At 40.5% G+C, this 27,527-nt stretch overlaps 1 protein-coding gene across 1 annotated transcript in view; it reads right to left on the bottom strand.

Annotated features, from left to right (window-relative positions):
• The window catches only part of gtf2h4 (general transcription factor IIH, polypeptide 4), a 28,599-nt gene extending 6,765 nt beyond the window's left edge, over positions 1 to 21,834 (bottom strand). Inside the window, exons 1-10 of the mRNA XM_034599589.1 lie at positions 21,547 to 21,834; positions 21,076 to 21,194; positions 20,884 to 20,988; positions 20,296 to 20,427; positions 19,449 to 19,634; positions 15,092 to 15,200; positions 12,968 to 13,036; positions 12,719 to 12,802; positions 6,814 to 6,973; positions 6,155 to 6,285 (exon numbers count right to left, since the gene is read on the bottom strand). Coding sequence (XP_034455480.1) covers positions 6,155 to 6,285; positions 6,814 to 6,973; positions 12,719 to 12,802; positions 12,968 to 13,036; positions 15,092 to 15,200; positions 19,449 to 19,634; positions 20,296 to 20,427; positions 20,884 to 20,988; positions 21,076 to 21,191 — 1,092 coding nt within the window. The 5' untranslated portion in view covers positions 21,192 to 21,194; positions 21,547 to 21,834. The remainder of the gene's footprint in view (positions 1 to 6,154; positions 6,286 to 6,813; positions 6,974 to 12,718; positions 12,803 to 12,967; positions 13,037 to 15,091; positions 15,201 to 19,448; positions 19,635 to 20,295; positions 20,428 to 20,883; positions 20,989 to 21,075; positions 21,195 to 21,546) is intronic.
• Positions 21,835 to 27,527: the final 5,693 nt, after the last annotated feature.

The following is a 27,527-nucleotide window of genomic DNA, read 5'->3' as shown; positions in this document are numbered from 1 at the left end:
CTTGGATGTTTTTTTGCGGGTGAAATCAAGTTTGCACACGTTTTACACGCGCAAGCCTTTAGTAGATCAGGCCCTAAGCGATCAAACCACATATATACAACAAAGGTCCTGCCCTGAACAGCTCCATATGATAATATTCAATAATAGTCATAGTGCCCCCTAGCTATAACAGGAAAAGTCATGTTTTACATTTAAGCGTCCTGCAGTTAGCCTGTTCACCCGATTCATGTGAAATTTGGTCAGAAGAGCCTAAAGGAGTTGGTGATGCCATAGAATCAAACGTTTTCATCAGGTAGCATGTCCTGGCTTGGCGGCGAATCTTGACGTATCGCCAAGAACCTTCAAGTTGCAGTAACTTCCATGTTTTTGCACAAATTACTGTCAAACTGTATTTGCGTTATAATGAACCCGCCCCGAAAAGTTCTATATGCAAATATACTCCCCCTAGCTGTGACAGAAAGTATCATGTTTTATACTTTGACATGTTAGGCCTACATTTTTCATTTCATCCACCTTGAATATGCAAATTAGGCTTGATTTTTGGCATTTTGACACCTGCTACGAAATCATACTCCTCCTAGAGCTTTCATCAGATCAACTTCAAAATCAGTGAGTGTCATATTAACAAGATGGAGGATAAAGGTATTAAAAGTTTGAGTTTTCGTCACACGGTCTGAAGGTGGCATGGCGTCAAATTTTTATGACTGGCCATCCAAACACAAGGTTGTTTTATCTTGGACATACTGTACACGGTCCAATCTACTACGAACTGGACATGTATGACAAGAGTCCCGGCCTGATGACACCTCCACAGAAATCATGACTTAAAATCAAAGCGCCCCCTGGTGAACGCCTTACACTTTGTCTCAAAACATTGATGATATAATCATATGAAAACTTTGAGTTTTCGTCAAACGCCATGTTAGTGGCGTGTCGTCAATTTTCAACAAGTCGCCATGAGACACAAAATTGCTTTAACTTCAGTGTACTTTGTTCAATCTCCCTCAAAAAACATTTGTGAAACAACACCCCCCACCCTGAAGACACTCATATGGTTATAAGAAAAGGGTGTGGCAAAATAGCTGAATAGCATCCTCTACAGTGCAGCCCCGGCACCATGATGGATCAACATGTAAAAAAATTGGTAGGAACACGTGTCATATAATTTCAAACAAAAAAGCCTCTTGGGGCGAGGAAGTTAGCTATTTTGAATTAGGTGGCCATTTTTGGCGATTTACAAATGTTGTATTTGAACGAACTCCTCCTAGAGTTTTCATCAGATCAACTTTAAATTCAGTGAGTGTCATCTCAACTCCATGGAGATTAAAATTTATTAAAAGTTGTAGTGTACGTCACACGGTGTGACTGTGGCATGGCGTCAAAATTTGATGATTCGCCAAAAAAGAGGGATTTGTTCTAACTCATCTTTACAGTGTCAAATCAGACTCGAACTGTTCACACATGATCAGAGTCCTGGCCTGAACAGATCCATATGTCAATATTTATTCATCGGCACAGCGCCGCCTGCTGGCGACTGGAAGAGACATGTTTTGTACTTTGACACCCTGCTCATAGCTGGTTTACAATATACAGCTCAAATGTGCTCAGTATATTCATAAGAGCTTCATCATACTTCATGGTCAGAATTGTGACTTTTCCTCAAACGGTTTAGCCACAGTGGTGCGACAAAGGTTGATGCTTCATGATGTAAAATCAAGATGATTGAGCTGTTGCTGCATCTTTGGTCACTAGAGGGCTGTGTGAGACCATGGTTTGCTCAAGGGACAAAGCTTCCTCCTCAGAGCTGTAGAGAATTATTTCTCTCCTGTATTTCAAGGTTGATAATGTGTTGAAAACTCAATTAAACTTACTGATGTGTGTCATTTAATGTTGAGAGACAACTTAAGTTTCTGTTTAGGTAGAGTAAAATGTGAAAGAGTTGATTTTTTGTTGACAAAAGCGTTGTGCCCACTGAGAGGAGCTGTCCAATCAGCACCAAAATTTCTCACATAAGAGAATTAATATCTCTGACAGTTGCACTCAATTTAAAAGAATGAATGTCCTTAATGTATGAAGTTCCTCTCTTAGTGAAATTGTTTTATCCTAAAGAATTTAAATTCAGGAAGTCACTATTATGAAAATGGCCTATCTCAAAGCATTTGAATTTATCTTATTTCTCAGATTTTTAACGACCAAAAAATTATTTTAGGATTGAAATGCCACTTTATTGAAAGATGTCCACTTTGGTCATTATAAGAACTGTCATGCTTTTTTTAATGTTACGAGGTGGTAGCATTTAGATGAGATTCTTCACCAAATATTTTCACCAAAAAAGAAAAATAAATTCAAATTCGTGATTTATTTTTTCCACCTGTATGAAATGTGGAAGGTTATTAGTTTCTGAATCATCGTTTCCAAGATATGTAATTTATTTCTTTGTCAGCGTGTGGTCTACACTTGATGGCGTGGACTGTAATGCATGATTATTGGGCTTGGTCCAGGACTGCGTGAAGGAAGCAGGAAGTGAAGAGTTTATCTTCAGTTAAACCTTCAGTTGTATGGCGCTGACGTACTACAGTAAGCGAATTGCATCATTTCCTGTTTTCCTGCTGCTGGTGGTGGCCACTCTCTCTGAACTAGCTCCTCTGCTAACAGCGATATTTCTCTATATTACCACAGCTAAATCGCCGGTCTATAGTTAAACATCCACACATATCAACCTCTACTCTCTGGTGCTTTAGCGACTCTGTGTCTCTCCATCTGCGTGTCACCAGATTTTTCAGTTTGAGCTCACCCTCGTAGGTTAACAGCCTAATACTGTATATTAGGGATGGCTTCTCTCCCTCCCTCTTGCTCCACTGCTCTCTCCTGCTCCGAGTTTCTGATGTTCACTTACTCCTCTGCCTCCTTTAACAGTAGTGGTACATGTAACAAATGTAGTGTATTGGTAGCCATGGAGGCGAGGTTTAGTGACTTAGAAGCTCGGCTCCGCAGCTTAGAACCGTCGTTGGCTGTAGTTAGCCACCCCCCGCTAGCCGCCGCGGAGCCACCTAGCTTAGCTCCACTAGCAGTCCCTCGACTTGTACGAACAGCCGGGAGCCCAGAGCGGCTGGGTGACTTTCCGGAGGGGGCATAGCGCTATCTAAAAGCCCACAATTAAAGACCCACCAGTTCCCTTTTCAAACAGACTCTCTACACTCAATGACGCACCTGTTGAGAAGCAAACTCTGGTCATTAGCGACTCTGTCCTGAGAAACGTGAGGTTAGCGACACCAGCAACCATAGTCAATTGCATGCCAGGTGCCAGAGCAGGCGACATCGAATCCAAACTGAAGCTGCTGGCTAAAGCTAAACGTAAATACAGTAAGATCGTAATTCATGTTGGCAGCAACGACCCCCGGCTTTGTATGTCTAAAGTTAATGTTGAGTCGGTGTGTGCTTTTTAAAGCACACACCGAATATAGCCCTCCACGGCTATATTATCTGGACTTCCCCTTGCTGTATATTGCGGTATATACAATAACTGTCTTTTTATTACAAAAGTCATAGAGAAAGCAAGGGGAAGTCCATATAAGAAAGCCATGGAGGGCGGGAGTGGATGAAAGAGTAACCGCCCGCACGGGACGCTCTGAAATAAAGCGAATGCACCCGCAACGAGCCAGCGATCATATCATTAATTTCATTGGTTGACCAGTGGTCAACGCCTCACCTGGCATTCTAGCAGAGGAGAAATCTGAGAGCAGACGATTCACGAGCATGCAGAAAGCAGCCCGAGTGCGGAGAAGGGCTGAAGCATTGAGCACAGGAAATCCGTGTGAGCAACAATATATCTGAGTGCAAGCACACAGTTTGAGCAGAAGCAGAGCAAATTTAAGTGCAAACAGGGGCAATTTGAGTGCAAGGGCAGGGTTTTGATGGAAAGTCATACACGATCTGAACATAAATTCAACAAGTCATGCGCTCAAACTGAAAGACCACCCTCTTGAATAAAGATAGGAAAAAAGCTCCATATTGTTATTAGTCTTCCACACCCATCCTAGAAATACCAACAGCCAATCATATTTGCTGTAGTTTACCGTGCTCCTGGGGCTTATTCGGAATATTTAATGGAATTCTCTGAGTTTTTATCAAACCTAGTCCTAAAAACAGGTAAAGTTATATTGTCGGTGAATTTAATATTCATGTTGACAATAATAATGATAGCCTTAGCATAGCATTTATTTCAGTAAAAGACTCAATTGGTTTCAGTCAGTGTGTACACCAACCTATTGTTGTAACCACACACTTGACCTTGTATTATCATACGGTGTCAAAATTGAACATCTAATAGTACTTCCACGTAATCCAATTCTATCAGACCATAATTTAATAACCTTCAATTTCTCATTATCAGAATATGCCACTAATAAGAAAACATTTTCTAGATGTCTACCTGATAGTGCTGTAGCCAAATTTAAGGAAATAATTCCAATTACATTTAACCCTGTATTATCCGTCGATATAACCAACAAATTCTTTAAAAACCCTAGCTCCACTGAGATTGACCATCTTGTTGATAGCTCTGTAAAGTCATTACGATTAACATTAAACTCAATAGCGCCTCTAAAAAAGAAACATGTAAAACATAGTAAATTAACTCCCTGGTATAATTCCAACACACATGAATTAAAACAAGCATCAAGAAAACTAGAAAGGAAGTGGCGCTCCAATAACCGTGTAAAAATAGTGTTAAAGCATATAAGAAGGCCCTCCACAAAGCAAGAGCTGCCTACTACTCCACACTAATAGAAGAAAATTTAAAAAAAAACAAGTTTCTCTTCAGCACTGTAGCCAGGCTGACAGAGAGTCACACCTCCACCGAACCCAGTATTCCTCGATCCCTGAATAGCAATATCTTTATGACCTTCTTTAATGATAAAATTCTAACTATTAGAAATAAAATCAACCATCTCCTGCCCTCAATTGGCACTAATACCCCATCAAGAATAGAAATCTCAGAAACAGCTGAGAATCCTACCAATTATTTAGACAGCTTCTCTCTGATCACCCTTGATCAGCTGACCAAAATAATATCATCTTCTAAACCCACAACTTGTATCTTAGATCCCATTCCCACAAAATTACTTAAAGAAATTCTGCCCCTAATTGATAGTACATTACTGAACACAATCCATCTCTCATTATTATCAGGATATGTACCACAGTCCTTTAAACTAGCTGTAATCAAACCCCTTCTAAAAAAAATCCACCCTGGACACAGAGGTTTTAGCAAACTACAGACCGATATCCAACCTCCCCTTCCTGTCTAAAATCCTTGAAAAGGTTGGAGCCAATCAGCTGTGCGAGTTTCTCCAGGAAAGTAATGATATGAAGACTTTCAGTCGGGGTTTAGAGCCAATCACAGCACAGAGACAGCCTTGGCAAAAGTCACTAATGACCTTCAAATAGCTTCAGATGAGGGATTTGTGTCTGTCCTCATTCTGTTAGATCTTAGTGCAGCATTCGACACTATTGACCATCAAATTTTATTACAGAGACTAGAACAGTTAATTAGCATTAAAGGAACCGCCCTAAACTGGTTTAAATCCTATGTTTCAGATCGATTCCAATTTGTGCAAATGAATGAGTCATCTGTGCACACCAAAGTTAACCACTGTGTTCCACAGGGCTCTGTGCTCGGCCCAATTTTATTCTCATTATATATGAGATATATATATATATATTTGATATAATAATTGTGTTGAATACATTCTATTACTAATTCCTCATTACATTTGAAAATATTTTCATTTTTAAACCTAATCGCAGTTTCAACTGCTGGACGTGAATTGTCCCATGTCTCAAGAATCATTTAGCACAGTCATGTTCACAGCAGCAATATGAAAACTGAAGGCGCAGTGTTATAGAAGATATTATTAAAAACTGTTATTCCCTTGGTTCTGTAACGGTTATTTTAGCACAAATAACAGGTACTTACTAAATGGGGTCCGTAAGATGCGTATGCAACGGTTATGGCCCCAGGCCTACCTAAATTTAAATCCCCTTTGGTTCTCACATAGACCCTTTGATTAGCTCAATCTACAACCTATTGTTTTAGATTTGCCTTGAGCTAACCATCCACACCCCAAAGCTCCCTTGTATTAAAACAGTGTACCTGCTGTGCAGTGATACCATTGGCGATAGCCTGTTGTACTGACTCCCTTGTAACTTGAGCCACCACTACATTAGGGAAGTGATAAAGCATTTCACTAAAGAGAGCCACCAGAGCGATCTGAAGTTCGGAGTCTGGAAAGGACAAAAGAAAACACAGATTATCAATTTGAATTCTGTAAAATCATGCCCAGTTAGGCATCTTTTCAAAAGGTACAATGTGAACCATTTGAATGATGATTCTGAAACCGTAAATGATAAAACTGTAGAGTGCTTTGAGTGGCCATCAAGACTAGAAAGGCACAATATAAATATATTTAACTCTGATGGTGTGAAATGTAATAAATATCAGACTGTTTAGAGTGTAGTTACAATGAACAAATATACTGCCAAGCATAACTGCAAAGTGTCTATTTAAGGCAGAATATATCAGGGTTTGAATAAGAGGGGGAGACCAAAGCTTTGTTTTTCTGCAGAAATACTGTTCAGGAAGAACCATGCACTATTTTTCACCATGACATTAAAAAGGTGCATGCTGGTTGATGACAGAAAGGAATGAAACAGTATTTTGAAACAAAGATGAATTTCACTGTCATAGAGAAAAAAATGCTTATTTCTTAGTGTTTGCATCCAAAATCAAAAGTTCCCAGTGTTCTGACATACTTGTGTAAGCATAGATACGATAATTTGTTTCCACCACAATGAAGCCTTCATCTCCAGTACCAGGAGTGGAAGTGAAGTTGGAGCAGGAGGAGGCGCTAGTAGTGACCCCTGCAGCCAGAGTGATGGCCAGTCTGGTGGGGTAATACCGCCTTGACTTTCTCTGGTGAAAAAAGACAGAAGCAGTAAAGAAAAAATAACATATAAGTGACATAACATATAGTATATCTATACAAATTTCACAAATTTTCTCATTATTGTTTCATGCACATTCTCAAAACTAAATCTTTTCTCAACTCAGTGAATTTAGTTTTTTAAGTCAAAAGGGACAAAGGCAGGGGCATAAAATTATCTCATCACATTTGGCTGTCATTCATCAGTCACATGATGGAAGTAACACCTATGTAATCTTTAAATAACTTACCATTACAATTTCATGCTGATCTCTCTCTCACTGAAACCATAACTGAAACTATTAAGCTATTATTATTATTATTATTATAACTGCCGATGCTATCATTAATAACATAATTACAGAGACTATGTAGGGTATATTCGGATTGAAACGAGTATCCGGTACTGATAAAGTACTTTTACGAGCACGACTACCAATCAAGTAAATTGTGTCAATATCTGTGTATCTGTACTTGTGATGAATGAAAATCATCATTGGATAGCTGTGTCCACATCATTCCTTGATAGGCCAGCCACACACAGAGCTTTTCCTCTCCACAAGCCGATTGAGTGAGTGAGAGCCAGGAGGCTCACACGAGCTCCACTGGCCGAGTCAGAGTGCGCCATGCCCGGCTAGGCGCACACAGAGTGATCGCTCCTCTCTCTCACACACTAACACACAATATAATTTTGAAAAAGTAATAAAAAAATATATATATTGAGTATGAAAACTCGTTGAGTATGTTGAGTATGAAAATCTGCATTTTACTTAATACTTCTTAATACTGCATGTGTTGTGTTCATTGATTCACTGAAGTTTATTGACTGAAGTATATAAAAAACTTGTTCTGAATAGTTCTCTTAGTCTTGTGATCAAAAACATTGATCTGAAGCTCAATTCTAAGTCTGTTCTGTTAGTTTTCTAATAAACAATAAATATAGCAACTTCTGATCAACCCATATCCACGTCAGGCTTAAAATACCAACTTCCAGTTTAAGTCCCACCCACTTCCAGTTTAAGTAAAGAGTACGGATAATTTAGTTGGTTGAACAGATACAGATACATATAATGGTGTACTCACTCATCCCTAGTAGCATGGGTGAAGCAAATTATACCCAAAGTTTGGCGCAGAGCTGGAGGGGTACTGATACCAAAAGAGAAGGAATCCTCAAACATCAGACAATTTCGGCCCATCAGTCTCCTCAATGTAGTACGCAAGATCTTCTTTAGCGTCATAGCCCTGAAGGCTGACAAGCTATGCGGTTAAAACAAGCTGGTGGACGCATCAGTCCAAAAAGCTGGAATTCCAGGGTTCTCTGGATGTTGAGAACACACTAGAATTGATCTGGCAGCCAAGAGTGAGAGGAGAGATCTAGATGTCATCATCCTTGATCTTGCTTTGATTGAGAATATAGGACAAGATGTTGGATATCCCTTGTACGTTTGAAGGTCTTCTGCACAATTTAGGTTACCAACTACCAGTAGATGTTAGCAGGTGTTACTGGCCACCAGCGGATGTTAGGGACATAACTGCGCACCTTAGCGCCATCAAGTGTTTTGGGCTTGTAATCAATGATACAGGTCGAACTTGAGGGTACACTGAGGGTAAAGGTAAATCTGACTGGCTTGTATGGCAGTACTATGAAAGCCATGTGGCCCGCTCAGTAGATCAGACATCATTACCTCTATGCCTTTTTAAACTAAACTTGAACTTTCCCATGTTTGAACATAGGACAAGATGGAGAATACGTAATGTACGTTCTGCCGCACTATAGGTGGATAGTCCCCTCACATTCTGAGGGGACTTTTTTTGGCCTACACTTTTGAATCTGACCACTTTTTTATTTCAGAAACTGTCCTCTCTGTCATACTCACTCTCTCTCACGGCATTAACAGCAGCAACACGTTACCCCTAAGTGTATTTTCTTTTATGAATGATATCCCTTTTGTGGCCGGCTAACAGTCTGTCTTTCTTCATCTCCAACTCACTCACAAGCTCCTCCATGTCAGTGTCAGAAAATGTTCTTCTCATCGCTTGATGCTATGATTCACCATAGAAGGATAATTTAATATTGATGAGGCTCTTTGCATTGACCATTCATGGTTAAATTTGGGCGTGTAGAGTGCAGGACAGAGAGAGTAATGCCGGGTTTACACCGGACGCGGAAGCGCCACGCCACGCCACGCAGCGCCACTCTCAAGCGCCCAGCCGCCTGGCTGTTCACACCGGACGAGCATTTCTCCGTGCCGGTCAGCCCGCGATTCTACTTTCTCCGCTTGTTGTTGTATGTAACCCGTTCAATGTAGGGGTTCGGGGGTAAATGATGATGGTCTTCATAGCCCCCCCCCCCAAACTCTCTCTTTCTCTCTCTGTCTGTCTGCTTGTGTGCTTGTAGTGGATGGGCAGATGGGGAAATTTAATAATGAGAGGGGAAAAATCTGGGAAATTGAAACTCCAGGACAACAGAAGGGAAATCGGAAGTATAGGATGCATATTTGATCATTTATAATCATATAAAATATGTCATTTAGACCATTTAAAATCATTTTTCAGTGTGTTTCCTGGCGCGATACGCTCGCGGCGAGCGAAAAAAATAGACTTGATGCCGAAACCGTCGGTGCAGGGCGCAAGGCGCCCTCGGCGCTGCGCCGCGCATCGCAGCCAATGTGAACAGCACAATTGTGTAACAGGGGGGCGGAAAGGAGGCACCTGGCTTTTCTTGGCGCTGCGCGGTGCGGCGCTTCTGCGTCCGGTGTAAACCCGGCATAAGCTGTGAAGGGGTGCAGATAGAGAATGGGGGAAGAAATGTAGCACAGGGCCACGGGTCGGACTCGAACCTGGGCCGCTAGGGGTGAGCCTCAATGGGGCAGCAGTTCTACAAGGTAAGCTATATGCCGGCCCCCCATGTTATTTTTTTGGGGGGGAATGTAACCTTTTTCACTTCTATATCAATAGAAGTGAGTTTCTGTATAGCTTTCCTTATTTTTGAATGGACTGGCTGCCAGAATCGATTATTATCATACAAGATTCAAGTGAAAAAAGGGATGCATGTCACTTCCCTGTAGTAATCTGCTAACATTTGAGTTATTTGTAGCCATTATTGGACAAATATTCTGTGTGGCCCACAAACCCCCAGTGATTTTCCTATTTGACCTACTTATTATTGAAGTTGAATAACACAGACATAATAGTTATCCCATGACATTAACCTATACTACAAACTGGAGTTTGTAATATTTAGCCTGAAAGGCAGGAGGAATCTAGAAAGAGACTATCAAACTGATACTGATACTTGGCGGCATCAGATGCACCTATACATAATGTCCCATAGGTGCTCAATTGGATTTAGGTCAGGGGAACGAGAGGGCCAGTCAATGGCATCAATGCCTACGTCATCAAGGAACTGCCAACACACTCTGGCCACATGAGGCTTGGCATTGTCCTGCACCAGGATGAACCCGGGGCCCACTGCACCAGCGTAAGGTCTGACAATCTCTCTGAGGATTTCATCCCGTTACCTAACAGCAGTCAAGGCTATGACATGGAGGTCTGTGTGATCCTCCAACGTTATGCCTCCCCAGACCATCACTGACCCACCGCCAAACCGGTCATGCTGATGATGTTACAAGCAGCATAACGGTCACCACAGCTTCTCCAGACTCTTTCATGCCTGTCATGTGCTCAGTGTGAACCAGCTCTTATCTGTGAAGAGAACGGGGCAGCAATGGCGGACCTGCCAATTCTGGTGTTCTCTGGCAAATGCCAATCGAGCTGCATGGTGCTGGGGTGTGAGCACAGGTCCCACTAGAGGTCGTTGGGCCCTCATGCCACCTTCGTGGAGTCTGATTCTGACAGTTTGGTCAGAAACATGCACACCTGTAGCCTGCTGGAGGTCATTTTGTAGGGCTCTGGCAGTGCTCCTCCTGTTCCTCCTCACACAAAGGAGCAGATACCTGTCCTGCTGCTGGGTTGATGCCCTTTTACGGCCCTGTACAGCTCTCCTTGTGTAACTGCTGGTCTCCTAGTATCTCCTCCATGCTCTTGAGACTCTGCTGGGAGACACAGCAAACCTTTTTTTGACCGCACGTATGGATGTGCCATCCTGGAGGAGCTGGACTACCTGTGCAACCTAACTGGGCTGCAGGTGCCGCCTAATGCTACCAGTAGTGACAAGGACACTAGCAGAACACAAAATTAAAGAAGAATTAGTCAGAAAGGATAAAGAGAGAGCAGTCTGTGGCCATCACATGCAAAACCACACCTTAACCCTAACACTTTGTGGGGGTTGTCTTGATTTTGCTTCTCCATTGCACCTATTGTCACTTTAATTTGCACCAAAGCAGGTGAAACTGATTCATTATCACTTGTGCTTCCTAAATAGACAGATTGACATCCCTGAAATTGAACTGACTTACTGTTATACTGTGACGATTAAGTGTTTCCTAATTTTTTTGAGCAGTGTATAAGATCCCACCAGTGTGAAACAGTGGAAGACATGAGCACTGTCTATTGTCTAAACACAAAGAATAGAAACGGATCTTCTAACCAAACAACATCTGGTATGTTTAGCCTTAAGCAACAGATTGTCCCTTTTTGAATTCAGATAAATTAGATGTAAATAACTTGATCCACACGCAAAACCTCGAAAAAACTCGAATTACCGCACTGCGGTTGTATGCCTCCGCCAACCAGTTCAGTTTCCCTGTACATATTTCTTTCCCCAGATTCATATGAGGTCACTGTGACCTTTACCTTTGATCAATGAAATCTAATCACTTCATCTTTGAGTCCAAGTCTAAAAAAATGGCCTAAAAACAGTCTTTCTCGCACTCTCGCTCTTTTGATAGAGCGAGCTTTACTCCCATTGTACGTTTTCAGCCATTTTATCGCGATTTTTGAGCGAACCGTTGGACGGAAGTCTTAGAAAAGTCATAGCACACCATTCAACGTAATTCCGCATGGTTTGATATAGGTCTCGTGTATGTGCGACAAAATCTGCGGGAGGAGTAGCGTGCCGAAATTTTAGGAAGAAGAACTAAGAATAAGAATATACTCGTGGAATAACAATATGAGTGCAATGCATTGCAGGGCGAAGAGACCACTGATCAAAGTTAAATAGAAATTCCCTTAAGTCAGTGGCAAAAACCTCCTCCACCTTTCATCAGGTGACTAGGTTATTATCGCAAGTTGATTCCTCTCACTCGCCTTCCTCTTCATCATCATTATTTTTTCTGAGAGTTACAATTTTTCACACTTAACAGATGTGGTTTTTGGCTGTTGAACAGATTTTCTCCCTGGTTTATTTCTGTGGTGAAGATGTCAGGAAACGCTAAGAACACGTTTTCACTGATTATGAGTTTATTTCCCCTGTCGCAACTGAACAGGTTAGAGCAGCCTTTTTGGTCAAAAAACTGGAGAAACCAAAAACTTTAAAAGCTGATTAACTCTGAAAGACTTGTTATAGACAGATTTAAAAACACCTACTAGCCTTGTAACATAATAACAAAACATAGAACTAACAATACCCCTGTACTCAAAAGTTATGAATATTTACACAGTTGTCAATAAGGACTTAAGATGGTAGGGATATTAATAGATCAAGAACTTAAATCCCTTCTGTCCATTGCATTTAATTACATAAAAATTTGCTCCCTTTTGTGTTGCTGCTGGAGCCACTCAGCATCTTTAAAGTTCATTGGTGCCGACAGTGTTCCTCTCATTCTCATACTCACCTTCCTCTGGAAGACCAGTCCAAACTCCCGCAGGTGCTGCAGGAAAGTGAGTAATGACTCACTCATGCCCTCCACTGAGTAATCCTGAGACAGAGAGTAACAGATGTTTAATAACAACAAATAAACAAACTAAACTCGATTCTTTAAAACCTCAGACCGCTGCATTATCATATTGTTATGTTGTATTTCGGCGCACATGTAGATATTGCACACTGAGGATCAAACAGATGCAAAATGCTGTACACTCACTCTGCCCAGAGTAGAGAAACTGAGCTGGAATAAGAATGACAAGATCTCCACCAGGACCATCCCTCTAGACTGCAAAAGAAAAAGGATGAAATATAGGCTACTACATTCATGAAAAGTACATTTTCAAAGAGTAATTTCTGCTGCTATTCAATTAGCCACTCTGATGAATGGATGTCAGTCTACAACAATTCCAGTCTAAAAAACATTGAGGGAGAGGAATTACATTTTCTCCAATTGCTTACATGCTACATTGACTTTACAGCACTAATTCCATCAGATCAGTCATGTCGTACTAACCACTCGGTGAACAGCCTCTTTTGGAACATAGATAATATTTTCATTCACTTCATTAAATAGTTTTTACCACATTATCTTTTAAATATAGTTGAGCTACTGTCACTTGAGCTTCAAACTCCCTTCAAATATTTGACAGAAGCTTACAAATAAACCAAGGGATGAATACGTTTAAACCACTGGAATTTTAAATCTGAAATATATGAGCACTGTTCACGAACAGTAGATTGACATAAAAATGTACATTATCTTCCTTGACACATTTTCTTTAAAAATGACAATAATAATAGACTCCTTCACATGATTATGATTCTTCGTACCCTCTTTTTTTAAAAAGGTATTGTACTAATGTCACCTTTAAATGAAACTTCTGAGACCATATATACTTGTCACAGACACTAAAATAATTGTTTGTTAGATTTGTTAAAAAAAAAATTCACATCTAAATCTCTGACCAATATGTCAGCAGTTGAGAGTTCTGGGATGCATGGTTCCACATTCCCTTTGCTGTATGAACGCAAATGCGTCCGGTTCCACATATGAAGGCCTAGTCAGATGACATCCTCTGACCTTCTCCAGTTTCATAATGAATCAAAGGTATTTTATGCTTCTCAGTGTCCATGTGACAACAGACACATCTGTATACTCAGACTGGGTAAAAACAGCATAATTTGGTCATAGCAAACAGAAACTACTTATATCTATAGTTGCATATAGAGCGGGTAATTGAGATATGATCACAAGTGGTTACAGGAGTCACATTTAGGGTGCATTTTAGTGCCAGACAAAGTTAGAGCTTTCATTTGTGATTGGATCTCTCAGGACAGACATTAATACCACGTCTAAACAGGGCCTTATTAGTTTATTAGTGTAGAGTTTCCATGAAGATAAATGGTCTTGTCTTAGAGGGGCTACTTTTCCCAAGTAAAACAGACTTTTTCATCTTGCTACTCTTCTTATGTGCGTTTCTGTTGCACTTTGCCTTTATCCTTTTTACAATTTACATTTTAAATCAAAAGTAGGGTTAGGGTTAGGAATTTTACTTACAGCAAGCACAAACCATGATATATTTTGCTGGGTTAATGACCAATGGTTTTACACTACTTTTCTAAATGTATTATTGTATACTATGACGCAAATATATTGGGTAGAACGAATCTCACTTGTAATTTTAAAAGTACTACTACAAAATGGTACAGTACATGAGTACTGAGTGAATTTGGACACTACCAATGACTGTCCAGCCAAATGGGTTACACCTCAATTTTGCTGTGACCTTAATCTCTAGAAGAGAAACATGGCTTCCGCAGCTGATCCGTGGCTGAACTGCAGCCAGTGAGGCCGGGGGGATTTATTATTATGTATTAATGGGCACCAAAGGAAGGCCGGTACCTTTCTTTGGAAAAAACTGAGTGACTGTCTACCCTTTTTTCTCCCTCTCAGCTTTCTGTTGCCTGGCTTTTTGTTTTTGATATCAAGACAACGACATGTCAAATCCACTTATAGCTCACCATATATTCTGCTTGTAGTGCACCTACTGGAAAGCAAGCAATGCGATTCTAGGTCTCTACGCAACACTGAACCATGCAATGAAAAAGAGAGATGGATGAAATAAAAAGGCTATCCTGATAATTTTGTCATAAATGGAGGGAAAAAACACACATTTATATAATTTTTAATAGATACAATTATCATTTTAATTACATTAACTGACTAATAATAACAATAATAATAAAAGTGTTCTCTGAGGGCCCCCTCTCTGTTCTAGGCCCCCCCCCTTACACCCCAGGTATGGGCCTAAGTTCTAACTAGAAGAGGACATACAGGTACCTGAGCAGTTTTGAGGTACTGCAGGGTGAAGTACCACAGCTGAGAGGCAGTGTCCAGGAGGAGGAACTGGAAACCAGCTGAGGTAATATAGGGCGCCTCTCCTGACTCACTGACAAACAGAGAAGATGAAAGGACAACATGAGCTACAATTCAAATGCCGAGATCTTCTTTCATTGTCATTCTTCTTTGATGGTCCTTCCTGTGACTGATTATGCTAATGCAAAATCCTAGCTGAAACACTGGAATGCTCACTCTTAATTTTCTAATTCCAAATTTTATTGTTAAATAATTCACTACATGTTAACAATCAAGTTGAAAAAAAATCATTAAATATGGCGCTAGAAAGATCAGTGTGAATGAAAGAACGGTGGCATTAGAATCTTGCAGAGGCACCAAATGTCTGCTTTTATAGCCAAATTTTCTCTGTGGGGGAGGACATACCCATGGACCCCCCTAGCGGCCTACTTTTTCTTAGATAAAGTCCAGCAATGAATTATACTTACTGTGCTTATGGTTTACAATTTTTGCAAAGGTCACAGGTTCCACAGCGTTTTTAAGCATTACATTACATTACATGTCATTTAGCGGACGTTTTTATCCCAAAAAACGTACAATTAGTGCATTCAACATCTTTGATGGGCCATTTAGGGGTTCAGTATCTTCAATCAAATTTTATTTGTATAGCCCATATTCACAAATCACAATTTGTCTCATAGGGCTTTAACATGGTGTGACATCCTCTGCCCTTCACCCTCAACTAGAGTAAGGAAAAACTACTAAAAAACCCTTTTAACAGGGTAAAAAGAACGTAGAAACCTCAGAGAGAGCCACATGTGAGGGATCCCTCTCCCAGGACGGACAGAAGTGCAATGGATGTCAAGTGTAAAGGAGAACATCAAGATAAAGGTTTTAGCAGCATTGATAAGGGTAAACATTTTGAAGTATAACTGAAGGTCAGTGAATTGGTGGATTAATGTCATTAATGGTCAAGTGTCTGAGGAGAAATACTATGTATCGAGCAGTCCTGCTGCAATCATAGTCTATGGTCAGCAGCCAGCAAGATCATGATCCACCATCAAGATCGGATGCCACTATAGTCCACAGTCATTGTCCACTTGCCCAAGGAAACTTTGGCATGCAGATAGGAGAAGACTGAGGATCGAACTGCCGACCTTCTTGTTGGGGGACGACCACTCTAACCCCAGTGCAGAAAACCATTTCTCAAATTTTTTGATTAATGGTTCCTGATTGGGTACTAGCTCCTAATTACGGAACTGCCTCGGTAAAAAAGGGCCAGTCGTGAACTTGACCTTTGACCACCAAAATCTAATCAGTTAATTTCACCAGAAACTGCTCAACATCTAACCTCACTGTAACCCCACTTCAAGTCTCTGACCACTTCTTTATCTCTTACTCTCTCCACCTCTCTCAAACTGCCAGCCCTACCACATCAACAGACTCTGTATCTGTCCGTCGCAACATTCGCTCCCTCTCTCCCTCCTCTCTGGCCTCCTCTGTTTTATCAGCCCTCCCTTCAACTGACTCTTTCTCACTCATCCATCCTAACTCTGCCACAGACATTCTCCTTTCTACTCTGTCTTCCTCTCTTGATTCTCTCTGTCCTCTTACGTCACGACAGGTCCGCAAGTCCTCCCCAGCTCCGTGGTTGTCTGACTCGGTGCGTGCCGACAGAGCCACTATGCGAGCATCAGAAAGGAAATGGCGAAAATCTAAACACCCTGATGACCTGCTCACTTATCAATCTCTTCTCTCCTCTTTCACTGTCTCTATTTCTGCAGCCAAAAGCTCTATTTACCTAACTAGAATTCAATCCTCATTTTCTAACCCCAAAATACTCTTCTCCATCTTTTCCAACCTCCTTGACCCCCCCAGTCCCCCTCATCCTTCCACCAAGCCACTTTGTCAACTATTTTACAAAAAAGATAGATGACATACGCTCCTCATTTTCTAATCCTCCTTCTATAACTACACTTCCATCAACTTCATCTTCATCCCCTTCGCTTTCCTCTTTCATCTCCCTGTCTCCTGTCATGGGAATTTCTGTAAAGTCAAGCACAAATCATACAGTTGTCTTTTTGGTAAGTTTAATTCGCACCTGCAGGTGGACTCAGAGTACAAATCACCAGAAGGACATTATACTACGAGTACAGATTTAGAGGAGAATGAACATCTTTATACACTACAAGCCCCTCCCCAAGAGGAGCAAAAGGTTATCAATAAACTTCTTTGATCTATGATCAAGGTGTGTAGACATCCTGTCTCCATCTCTGTCTCAGCCCTCTGGAGTGACTCCTTTCATGTACCATCTGTCTCAGAGGTCCCTTATCTTCGTTTACGACACAAAAGACCCCCTTCCTGTATACACGCAAGAAATCCCTGCACCCCTCTGATCAAACCCCTTGAGTGACCCCTGCAGTGATCATTTGTCAAGTGTCACACAAAAGGAGGAAGGCCATAAACATCTATTACCTTTAACAAACTCATAAAGTTAGTTAACCCACGAGAACCACATCTGTTCATTCATCTTTCTACATACATGTTTCGTCTATTAATCATTACACAAGAATAAAAACAGCCATTACACTCCCAAGTTCTTACCTTGGTAGCCTCCGCCCGCCCAACCACCTGCCCCCTTGACCCCATCCCATCTCACATTCTCCAATCTATTGCTCCTGACCTTCTTACTTTTCTCACCCATCTTATCAACACTTCCCTGTCAACTGGCTGTTTCCCTAACTCTCTGAAGGAGGCAAGAGTAAACCCTCTCCTGAAGAAACCCACCTTCAACCCGTCTGAAGTAAACAACTACAGACCCATCTCTCTTCTTCCCTTTCTTTCCAAAACTCTCGAGCGAGCTATCTTTAATCAACTCTCCTCCTATCTCCACCATAATAACCTTCTTGACCCTCACCAGTCTGGTTTCAAGGCAGGCCACTCAACTGAGACGGCCCTCCTTGCTGTCTCTGAGCAACTTCACACTGCTAGAGCAGCCTCTCTTTCCTCTGTCCTTATCCTTCTAGATTAAATCCTGCTACTTCCAACTATGAAATATACTGTATCCAAAATTAAATTAGTTGACCTCAGCTCATTTAAAATGCTGCTGCTCGTATTTTAATTAAAACAAACTGAAGTTCTCATATCACGCTAATCCTTGCATACCTTCACTGGTTGGCAGTTTAACTCAGGATTGATTTTACGTTTCTTTTAATTACTTTCAAAGCTCTTGACTCCCTACAATCCCAGTCGCAACCTGAGATCGGCCAGCCTGTCCTTGTTAGCTGTCCCTAGGTCAAGGCTGGCTACTCAGGGTGACCAGGCTTTCTCTGTCAGGGCCCAGAGGCTGCGTGACGAGATTAGGCTTGCCAACTCACTACCTGTCTTTAAATCACACCTCAAAAGATATTTTTATAGAAAAAGCCTTTTTAACATGTTATTTGTAACTCTGGTGCTACGTTTGTTTAAATTCCTTTTATACTGTCATGGATTTTGTGAAGCACTCTGTTACCTTGTTTAGATAAGTGCTATACAGATAAAGTTATCATTATTGTTACTTATTGATAAGAAAAATTGGGAAATTTACTCTATTGCAGCAGCAAAGAGGAAATTCAATTCAAGTCAAAAATAGATAACAGTAAATGTAATAAACATGCAATATAAAAACAAGGAAATATAAAAGATAGAAATAGAATAGAAATTATATATAAATATATAGAGAGTGGAGACCGATTATGGTGATCATGTTTGAACTTTGTCCCAGCCGGATACGATCACTATAAGCGGTTGATTACTATAAACGAATTGCGTAGTGTCTGTATTAAAGTCTCAGAACTTGAGGGAAAGGCAACATTGCGCACTCGCATATGCGCACGCACACACACACCTGACACATGTGTAAACTCAGACTGAGTGAAAACAACAGAATTTGTAAACTTAGACAATGTATGGAGAGCTGGAAAAGATGACTGGGTGCGCTCGGTTTGGTTTTTAACAGATTTCTTTAGCCATTTTGCTGGCTCCTCCTCCCTTTTCTAAAAACTAAGATTTTCCAATGGTTAATCTGCCACCATTATCACTGCAAACTGCATATGTGCAGTGCTGAGATGTAAATCTTGTTGGTACGGGGTGTAGCAACAGTAACTAAAATGATGTACTCAGCAAAGGGTTAGATAGTTCTACAGCATCGATATACGAAAAATGAATTAGTTTTTTATGCATTTTTAGACATAAAATAGAAACCATTTAAAAAAGGTTCCTTATCCAGTGTGTGTGACCAAGATATGTACAGACTACAGAGCATGACATTTTACAGTGAAAAAATAAACATTTGTGAGAGTACCTTTTCATGAGACCTGCTTGAACTAGCAGCTGTGCCAAGTCCTGACTGACGGCAGCACTGGGAGAGCCCACCATGAAATGCAGAATGACCTCCCAACGCTCCATAGCATAACGGTCAAGACTCTCAATGTCCCGTGCATGGCGGTCAGGACCCAAAGTGCTGCCCTCATCCGCCCACGCTCTGCCCCTGTGTGTTGATACAGCAGTGTAATCTTTTACTTAAAACAACAGGTGATAATAGCAGCTTAAGTGCTGCATTTCCATCTCAAATCAGTCTAATTGGCATAAAGTTACAATCTTGAAGATTTCAGTCCTGGTTTATTTCGTAACACCTGTAGTTACTGGTGGTACAAGCAAAGAGATGAAATACTACAGGTCCTACAATTCTGCAAGTCATTTTAATTTAGGAAGGAGTCAGAAGTAATTAGCCTTTTAGATCTGTGATCAGATTTTATTATGTGCAACAGGAGTGTGAATAGCAGGTCACAGTGACATTGTCATTTGTTTGGGAATGTTTCCACAGACACCGGTTAATAATACTCAGTAATAGGCTCAGTCTTGTTTGTGTTACCTTATTTTGTATTATTATCTTAGAAAATTTGCAATTACAAATAAAATTTGAAATTCATAGGACTTGGTTCATCTTATTATAATTTGGGATCCTTGTCTGTAATTCTGACCAAACATGTCCTTGTTGGTCAATGATAATAATTGAGTTAAAACCAACCATCAGCAGTTCAGTTTTTAACAAGTACCACACAAACTGGCTAACTTAAAATTTCCCCTGATACAGATTTATGGGTACAATACGTGGCAATACCTGGTGTGTTCACAGAAAGCAGACCTACCCGCCAAGCAGCGCAATTGTCAGGTTGTCTTTGAATACTGGATTTAAAATGTATCCCTGCAGACCACCCTGGAGCTGCTGACTGTGCCAAAGGCACAGTCCCACCAACACTGAGACACATTCATCATGATCCCTGCAGGTAGAAGACAAAGACAAAAAAAAGATTTAGTTAGCTGGTTATCACTCTGAAATGTGCATTTTTCTTCCACTGAATACATGGAAGAGCTGCTAACACTTTCATTCTCTGCTGAAACAACAGTTTCACTTTCAAATTTATTACGTTCCCTAAGGGTTTTCAACCATAAAGAATGTCTGTACTCTTTGACAGCGGCCACATTTGCATACAGTCTGATCACCCCCATCTTCCCACTGTTAAAGTGTCCCCCTGTCCTTCAATCTGGGTCATTCTACTGTCTCAGATCCATTCTGTGCAGCAGGCTCAACATATTCCCAAATACCAATAAAACTCACAACACTACAGCAAACTTTGAGACACGACTCTGGTTGACATTTCAAGTGGGTGAAAAGTTATATAGCGGCACAGGACCACAGTCACTGTAATGAAGAAATCACAAGGTAAGAGACTCACTTCTGATTGTCTTTATTCACCCACAATGCCACTGCTGCCTGTGGAAGTGGCTGATCCAGGAACAACATACGTATCACATAATTTTTGGCCATAGAGGGGAGTTCCCTGTAGAAGAACAACCACAATATAAAAACATATACCACAGACCATGTGACTAATATGGCCACATTAGTATAAGCACAGCCATCATACCTGTAGACCGCCAGACAAGTTGAAGGATGGTTGTACAGTCTGTCCAAGATGTCCGGACTCAGCTCTCTCAAGTACTCATGCAAATTCTTACACTTAAGTTGGACACGCAGATTCATTATCTACAAAAAAACAAGAATGTCACAATGACCTAATCATATACATGTTGAATGCACTTATTGTAAGTCGTTTGGATAAAAGCGTCAGCTAAATCGTAGGTAATCCCCATTACGTCGTTCATATCTAAGAGAGCAAAGGATCGCATCAATTCCTTTTTAAATCGAACAAGTTAGTGTTGCTTTAGTATTGCCCTAACGACCACAGTCATTTAATAAGTGAGTGGAGTGGTTTCAATTATTTAAAAGAACACTTCCATTCGGCATATAGCTTATTCCGGAACGAACACAATATCTGCCTGGCAAATAGGACTTGAAATAAGATTATTTGGATATGTTTGTAAAATGCGTTATTTACCGTACGGATTGACGAAGGATATCGAGCACTTTCAGATAAGGTTAAGGTTAAGGTTAAGGTATATTACAAGATGACAACATTGGTATTATTTGGCGTCTCTCATCAAGCGGCCATGTTTAGCTTCCGGTTTCCGGGTCATGTGAGCTCAGGCGAACGCCAGTTTGAAGGGCACACTACTGCTCCCTGCTGGCCTTGTTATTTTGTTTTTTTTGTCATGACTTCAATGCCTTGATGTTAGTACGTTTCAAGTTTTCAATCAAAAGTTGGAAAAAAAGAAATAATTAAAACGTGTCCATCAACATATAATAAAATAAAATACTGCTCCCTGCTGTAATGCCGGAATGCCAGTTACAGGAGAGCAGTTTTAGGACCCCATTTCTAGGACCCTAATTTTTGTGACAGCGCCATCTAACGAATTGGATGACCGAAAACTGAAGTTTCAGGACTGCATTTCTTGGACCCCAATTGGTTTTAGATTGGATTATTCCACCAAAAAACTACTTTCTGTTTTTATATATAATTTCAAAAGTTTATTCCTCCTAAATACTACTGTCTGTCTTTTATACTTTTAAAGGTTTATTCCACCCAAATACTACTTTCTGTTTCGCTTCTGAACTGGGTTGCTAAAAGTTTCATTTTGGGAAATTTATGAAATTAGCATTATGAGTTAATTATCAGGTTGAATAAAGATGAATACTATAACCTTTGCAGTTACTAGATCTCAATCAGATATTTGAGTGGAGAGACGGGAGTCACTAAGACATGTTTCTTTTATATGATAGGACTGAGAATTACTTTTTTTTTTACACATACACACACTCACACACACGCACGTGCGCACACACACATGGGAACAAACAGGACCCATAAACTTGATGAAAGATGGCACTGCCATGGAGTGCGCTTCAAGCAGTGTCCAAGAGATTAGCACATCTCCAGCCACCAGTCAATCAATCGATCAATCAATAACATGTTATTTGTATAGCCCATATTCACAAATCACAATTTGTCTCATAGTGCTTAAGAAGGTGTGACATGAGTGAACCACATGTGGGAAGCTGAACACATCAACAAAATTGCAATATTTACAACATTGGTTAGAAGAAACCATTTTTAACATGATGGAAAGGTGTGTCAAAGTATTTATACATTAGAAAATGTCTGATAGAAATGAAGGGAGCAGCATGACAATTGAAATGGTGGAGTTATTGCCAGTAATGTTATAATACAGAGGCATATTGTTTATTGAGCAGTCTTGTTGTAATCAAAGTCCATGATCAGCTACCATCACCACGATCAGGATCCACCAGTCGCCATACTTGGTGCTAAAGTTTCATCTAATAGAGACAGAAGGAAGAAATCAATAAAAATACAAAAAGCAAAAATAAATAACACGCTAACATTTGACTTTTCTGAGCTGTTCAATATTTGAACACTAGATTTTAAAGTAAGTACCAGAACTTCCTACTAATGTTTGGCCTTCTTTCCTCAACTGCTTCTCAATAGATCTACAAAATTGTCCACTTCACTGAAATAGTAAACGGAAAACATAATCTTTGCTGGGTTTTAACATAAATATTGGTAACATTTAAAAAGATCATATTAAATATCAATACCACTTCTTAATTAATATAACTAAACAGTATGTAGAGATTTTATGACAAACTGACAAACCCTCTTAGTAAAAAGGCTGTATTTGTGCGGTCTCCCCAATGTCCATCTGCATTTGTTGCTGTGAAAAACCTGCTCTGTTGCTCTCCTGTGCTTGCAGCTCCAAACTTTGAGAAAATCTGACTTCAGGCCTTGTCAACCTCAATATCCTCTGAAACAAGAAGCCACCAATGCTATAAGACCTGTTTTTGAGTCATTATTGAAAGCTGGAGTTATTGTTCCTTGTGAATGTTCCAAATCCTTGCACTATTCTCTCACAAGTTTCATCAGATGATAAACAGTTAACTGTTGTTGATTTATCAAATGCCTTTTTCAGTGTTCCCATACACAAGAACAGTCAGTTTTGGTTTGCTTTCTCCTTTGAAATGAAAAGCTACACTTTCACGAGATTAGTTAAGGGCCTGTCTTTCTCGCCTACAGTGTACAATGCAGCATTATGTTGAAACCCAGTTGCAGCACAAATGCTGATAAAGGAGCACACACTCTAAAGAAGGCAGACCGGACTTTCATTTTCGCTTTGAGTTGGTGCAGATATCAAATAAAATATGCCTTGTTGGCCACTTACAGTGAGAAGAGGTCTTTGAAAGTCCTTTGGAAACCCTTTAAGTCAGTTTAACAGCTTCTTCGAATTCTGTCAAACTTGTGGCTAAACGTAGGCTGCAATTGAACCTCATGAACCATCTGAACCAGCTGATGTATGTATATATATATATATATGAATATGACCTGCATGTATTTGACTTACATGTATGTGTCTTATTTGGCCTCAACTAAAGTAACTACTTTGGGAATAGGCCTTTGAAGATTAATTGATCTTGATGTTTTTCCCTTGTCAGGTTTGGTGTCACTCATGAGTAGCTTCATCTTTCTCCCCATACCATCTGCACTTGGTTGTGCTTCTACAACTCTAGCCAACTTCCATTCTTTTCTTGGCAAGCTGTCATCTTGGAGGATCACAATGTCATTTACTTATGAATATCTTGATGATCTTTGCCATTTTTGACATTGATGGAGGTTTAGCAAATATTCCCTCTTCCATATTTGCCTATTTGTCTATTGGCTAAGTACTGCACTCGTTTCCACCTTTTGCACAGATAGAGGTCTTTTTAGCAGAACTGTCCTGGAGGGAGAAAATGACTGACGATTTCATGGTTGGAGTAAGTGATTCTGATTGTGAAGATGGTCCGTATTTATAAATGGTAAATGGTCTGTATTTATATAGTGCTTTTTTAGTCTTGATGACCACTCAAAGTGCTTTACATTACAGTTTTTTGCCATTCACCCATACACACACATTCATGCATGAATATGGGCAATTGAGGGGCAATTTGTAGTTCAGTATCGGGCCCAAGAACACTTCGGCAAGCAGATGGGGAAAACTGGGATCGAACCGTTGACCTTCTGGTTAGAGGACTCCATGTTCAACACTTAATTGATTGCTGTTAATTATAGCCATTGTTTCATAAAGAAATGTCTCAATAAATAAACTTGTCAAGCATGGTGGTCAGGATGCAATTGCTCGCTGATGTTCTTGATCCATTCCTTTTAGCAACTTAGAAAAACACTCTGCGCCCAAAAAATGTGTTCCTTGGTTGACCATAATTGAGGCACAGGTCCTCTTAAGGCTACAGTAAGCTATATCGCTATAAATCATTTCTTCCTTCCTTTACTATGAATAGGCTGAAGCAGTCAAGGACACATTAGGTAAAGGGAGCGAATGTCTTTGTCCTCTCCTCTGGCAAATCTGCCATTTGGTGAACCTCTGTAGTTCTTCTGTATCTGCTACATTTTACACATTTGTAGATATGTGATGAGACAACATTTACACATCCTAAAATCAATATTCTATTTACACATAGCTCGTTCATGGTCATGCCTCTCCCTTGGTGGTGTACACGCCCATGATGATGTTTGATTAGCAGGGATGACACATGATATTTCTTTGGAAGTATGGCGGGATATTGTTCTTGTCCAGGAATGTTTTCAAATGGTATAGTTTGTTGTGCTTGTTCAGGGTGTATCCTTTTTGAAACTTGATTTTCTGTTAGACTTCAGGGAAGGCTTTTGTATATACAGTCTATGGTTTGTACTGTGTCAGAGTACTCCTGTTTGGGTGTCCTCCCTCCACACTCCTGCTGACCGATGCTCACTTTACACTTATAAACACCAACTCTAATTACAAGTTATTATTATCTGAAAAGGACTGAAGTTTACTTTGTTTGTCTGACTTGTTCGAGACTTCACAAGACACGTATTTAAACACATTGAAAATTTGACAAACATACACAAACACACACAGACACACAAAATCCAAGAGAAAATGCTTGAACACTAAAAGCTCATGTAAACTATCCCATTCCGTTTACTGAGGTGGTAACATATATCCTGTGCCAAATGTTCAATATTTATTCAAGAGCATTTTTGTTAAAAGAGTCCATTTTATTTTTTGTTTGGTTGTGTGTGGTTTATTTTTATACTTTTGAATTATGTTCATTGCTCTTTGAAAAGCTGTTCTTGCATGATTATGCTATTGCATTATCATTATACCAGGGATTTTAAATGGTTTCACAATGATGACAATAATATCATCTATCACAATAATTTCTGGGAAAATATAATCCAACAAAGTTTCTTATTATGACAGGCCTACCATAATATTGTTAAGAATGCACCAAGTTAGAGGTTTGCTTGTTCAGTTAACAGTATTATTTATCTGAGAATGGCTATGAAGGTCAACACCAGAAGATATCTACTCAGAGTGAGAGTCAAGACACCCAAAGGTACAGAAAGAGCTTGTGAACTTGTTTGGACCTTGTTTGCACCCTGGACCTGTTGAGGACTGGTGGTGGATTCCAGGGGAGCTGAACATTGCTGACATCATAAGAAGAGGATCAACCCCTGAGGACCTTCAAGAAGGTTCTGAGTGGCAAAATGGAACTGAGTTCCTGAAGTGGCCAGTGAAGGAGTGACCAAAGAAGCCAGCTAGAGAGGTTGAAGCAGGTGCCAAGGGGGGCATAGACAAACTCCAGAGGAAGGCTTTCTCAGCAGCACTAACCAGAGCTCAGGCAAAGATGGAGAGCAGAGCACTGCAAAACAACAAGAAAGGAGGTTCAGTCTTGCCTGGGAGTGGAGAGCTGCTAAAAAGTGGAAGATGATCTCAGCTACTTGCAAAGCAAAGTGGGAGGCAATCCCTTCAATGGAAGAGGCAAAATTCAAAGCAAGGCAAGCTGTGCTTTCTGTTGAATAGTGTGATGATGCACAAGAGACCCACAGAACAAACCACCAGGAATTAGCAGGAATCCTCCTACAGATGAGAAAGAAAGCCTGGGTAGTAAAAGGCAGAAAATTGGCTTAAAAAGTTGTTGCTAGCTGTGTGATATGCAGACAGGCCAGAGAAAGAAAGTGTCAGAAGATCATCTGCAACCTTTCACCATTGCAGAAGAAACTACCTACATCATTTGAGTTCACAGCAGTAAATCTGTTCGGATCTTATCAGGTGAAGGACGAAGTAAGAAAGAAAGTAAGGCTCAAGGTATGGGTAAATGCTGCATGGCATCAAGAGCTATACACACAGATGTTGTTAGTGACCAGTCAGCTAAAGGGTTCCTTTTGGCCTACCAGAGGTTCACAGCATTAAGGGGACATCCAAGAAAGCTGTGGTCTGATCCTGGAAAAAACTTTGTAAGAGCCAAACCTGCTCTCAAGGAGCTATACCTGTTCAGCCAGTAACTGGATTAATCAGAACTAGAGAATAAGGCTGCTAAGCATGGGGCAGAATGGAGCTGGAAGATCCATCCAGCACACTCACCTCACAGTAATTGAGCCACTGAAGCAGTTGTTTGTATTGTGAAAAGAGCTCTGCATAATCTGGGAGGAGATGGAGTTTTCACATGGGGAGAATTTCAGACATTCCTCTACGTGGCAGAAAACCTGACAAATCAGAGGCTGATTGATGCCAGATCTCAGATCCGGGAGGACTGCATAGACTACATCAGCCCAAACCCTCTACTGCTTGGGAGAGCTAGATCTAAAGGAGACCTAGGAAGCTTTGAGTTTAATGGCTATTCCTAAAAGAGGTTAAGAGTCATCCAGGCAAAAATAGACAACTTCTGGGAGAAGTGGAGACAGTTCGCTGGACCCAATCTGTTTGTGAGGAGTAAGTGGCAGCAGAACATGGTTGTTGGAGACATCGTCTGGCTAGCGGGCCAGAATGCCTTGAGAGGTCAGTACAAGCTTGCCAGGGTGGTCAGCGTCAACACCGACAAGAAGGGCATCTTGAGGGATGTGAATGTTCGAACATTCCCAAACTA

The sequence above is a fragment of the Hippoglossus hippoglossus genome, chromosome 11, assembly GCF_009819705.1.
Source record: "Hippoglossus hippoglossus isolate fHipHip1 chromosome 11, fHipHip1.pri, whole genome shotgun sequence".
Taxonomy (NCBI): domain Eukaryota; kingdom Metazoa; phylum Chordata; class Actinopteri; order Pleuronectiformes; family Pleuronectidae; genus Hippoglossus; species Hippoglossus hippoglossus.
The sequence above is the reverse complement of the archived record's forward strand: the minus strand, read 5'-3'. Positions and strand labels throughout refer to the sequence as shown.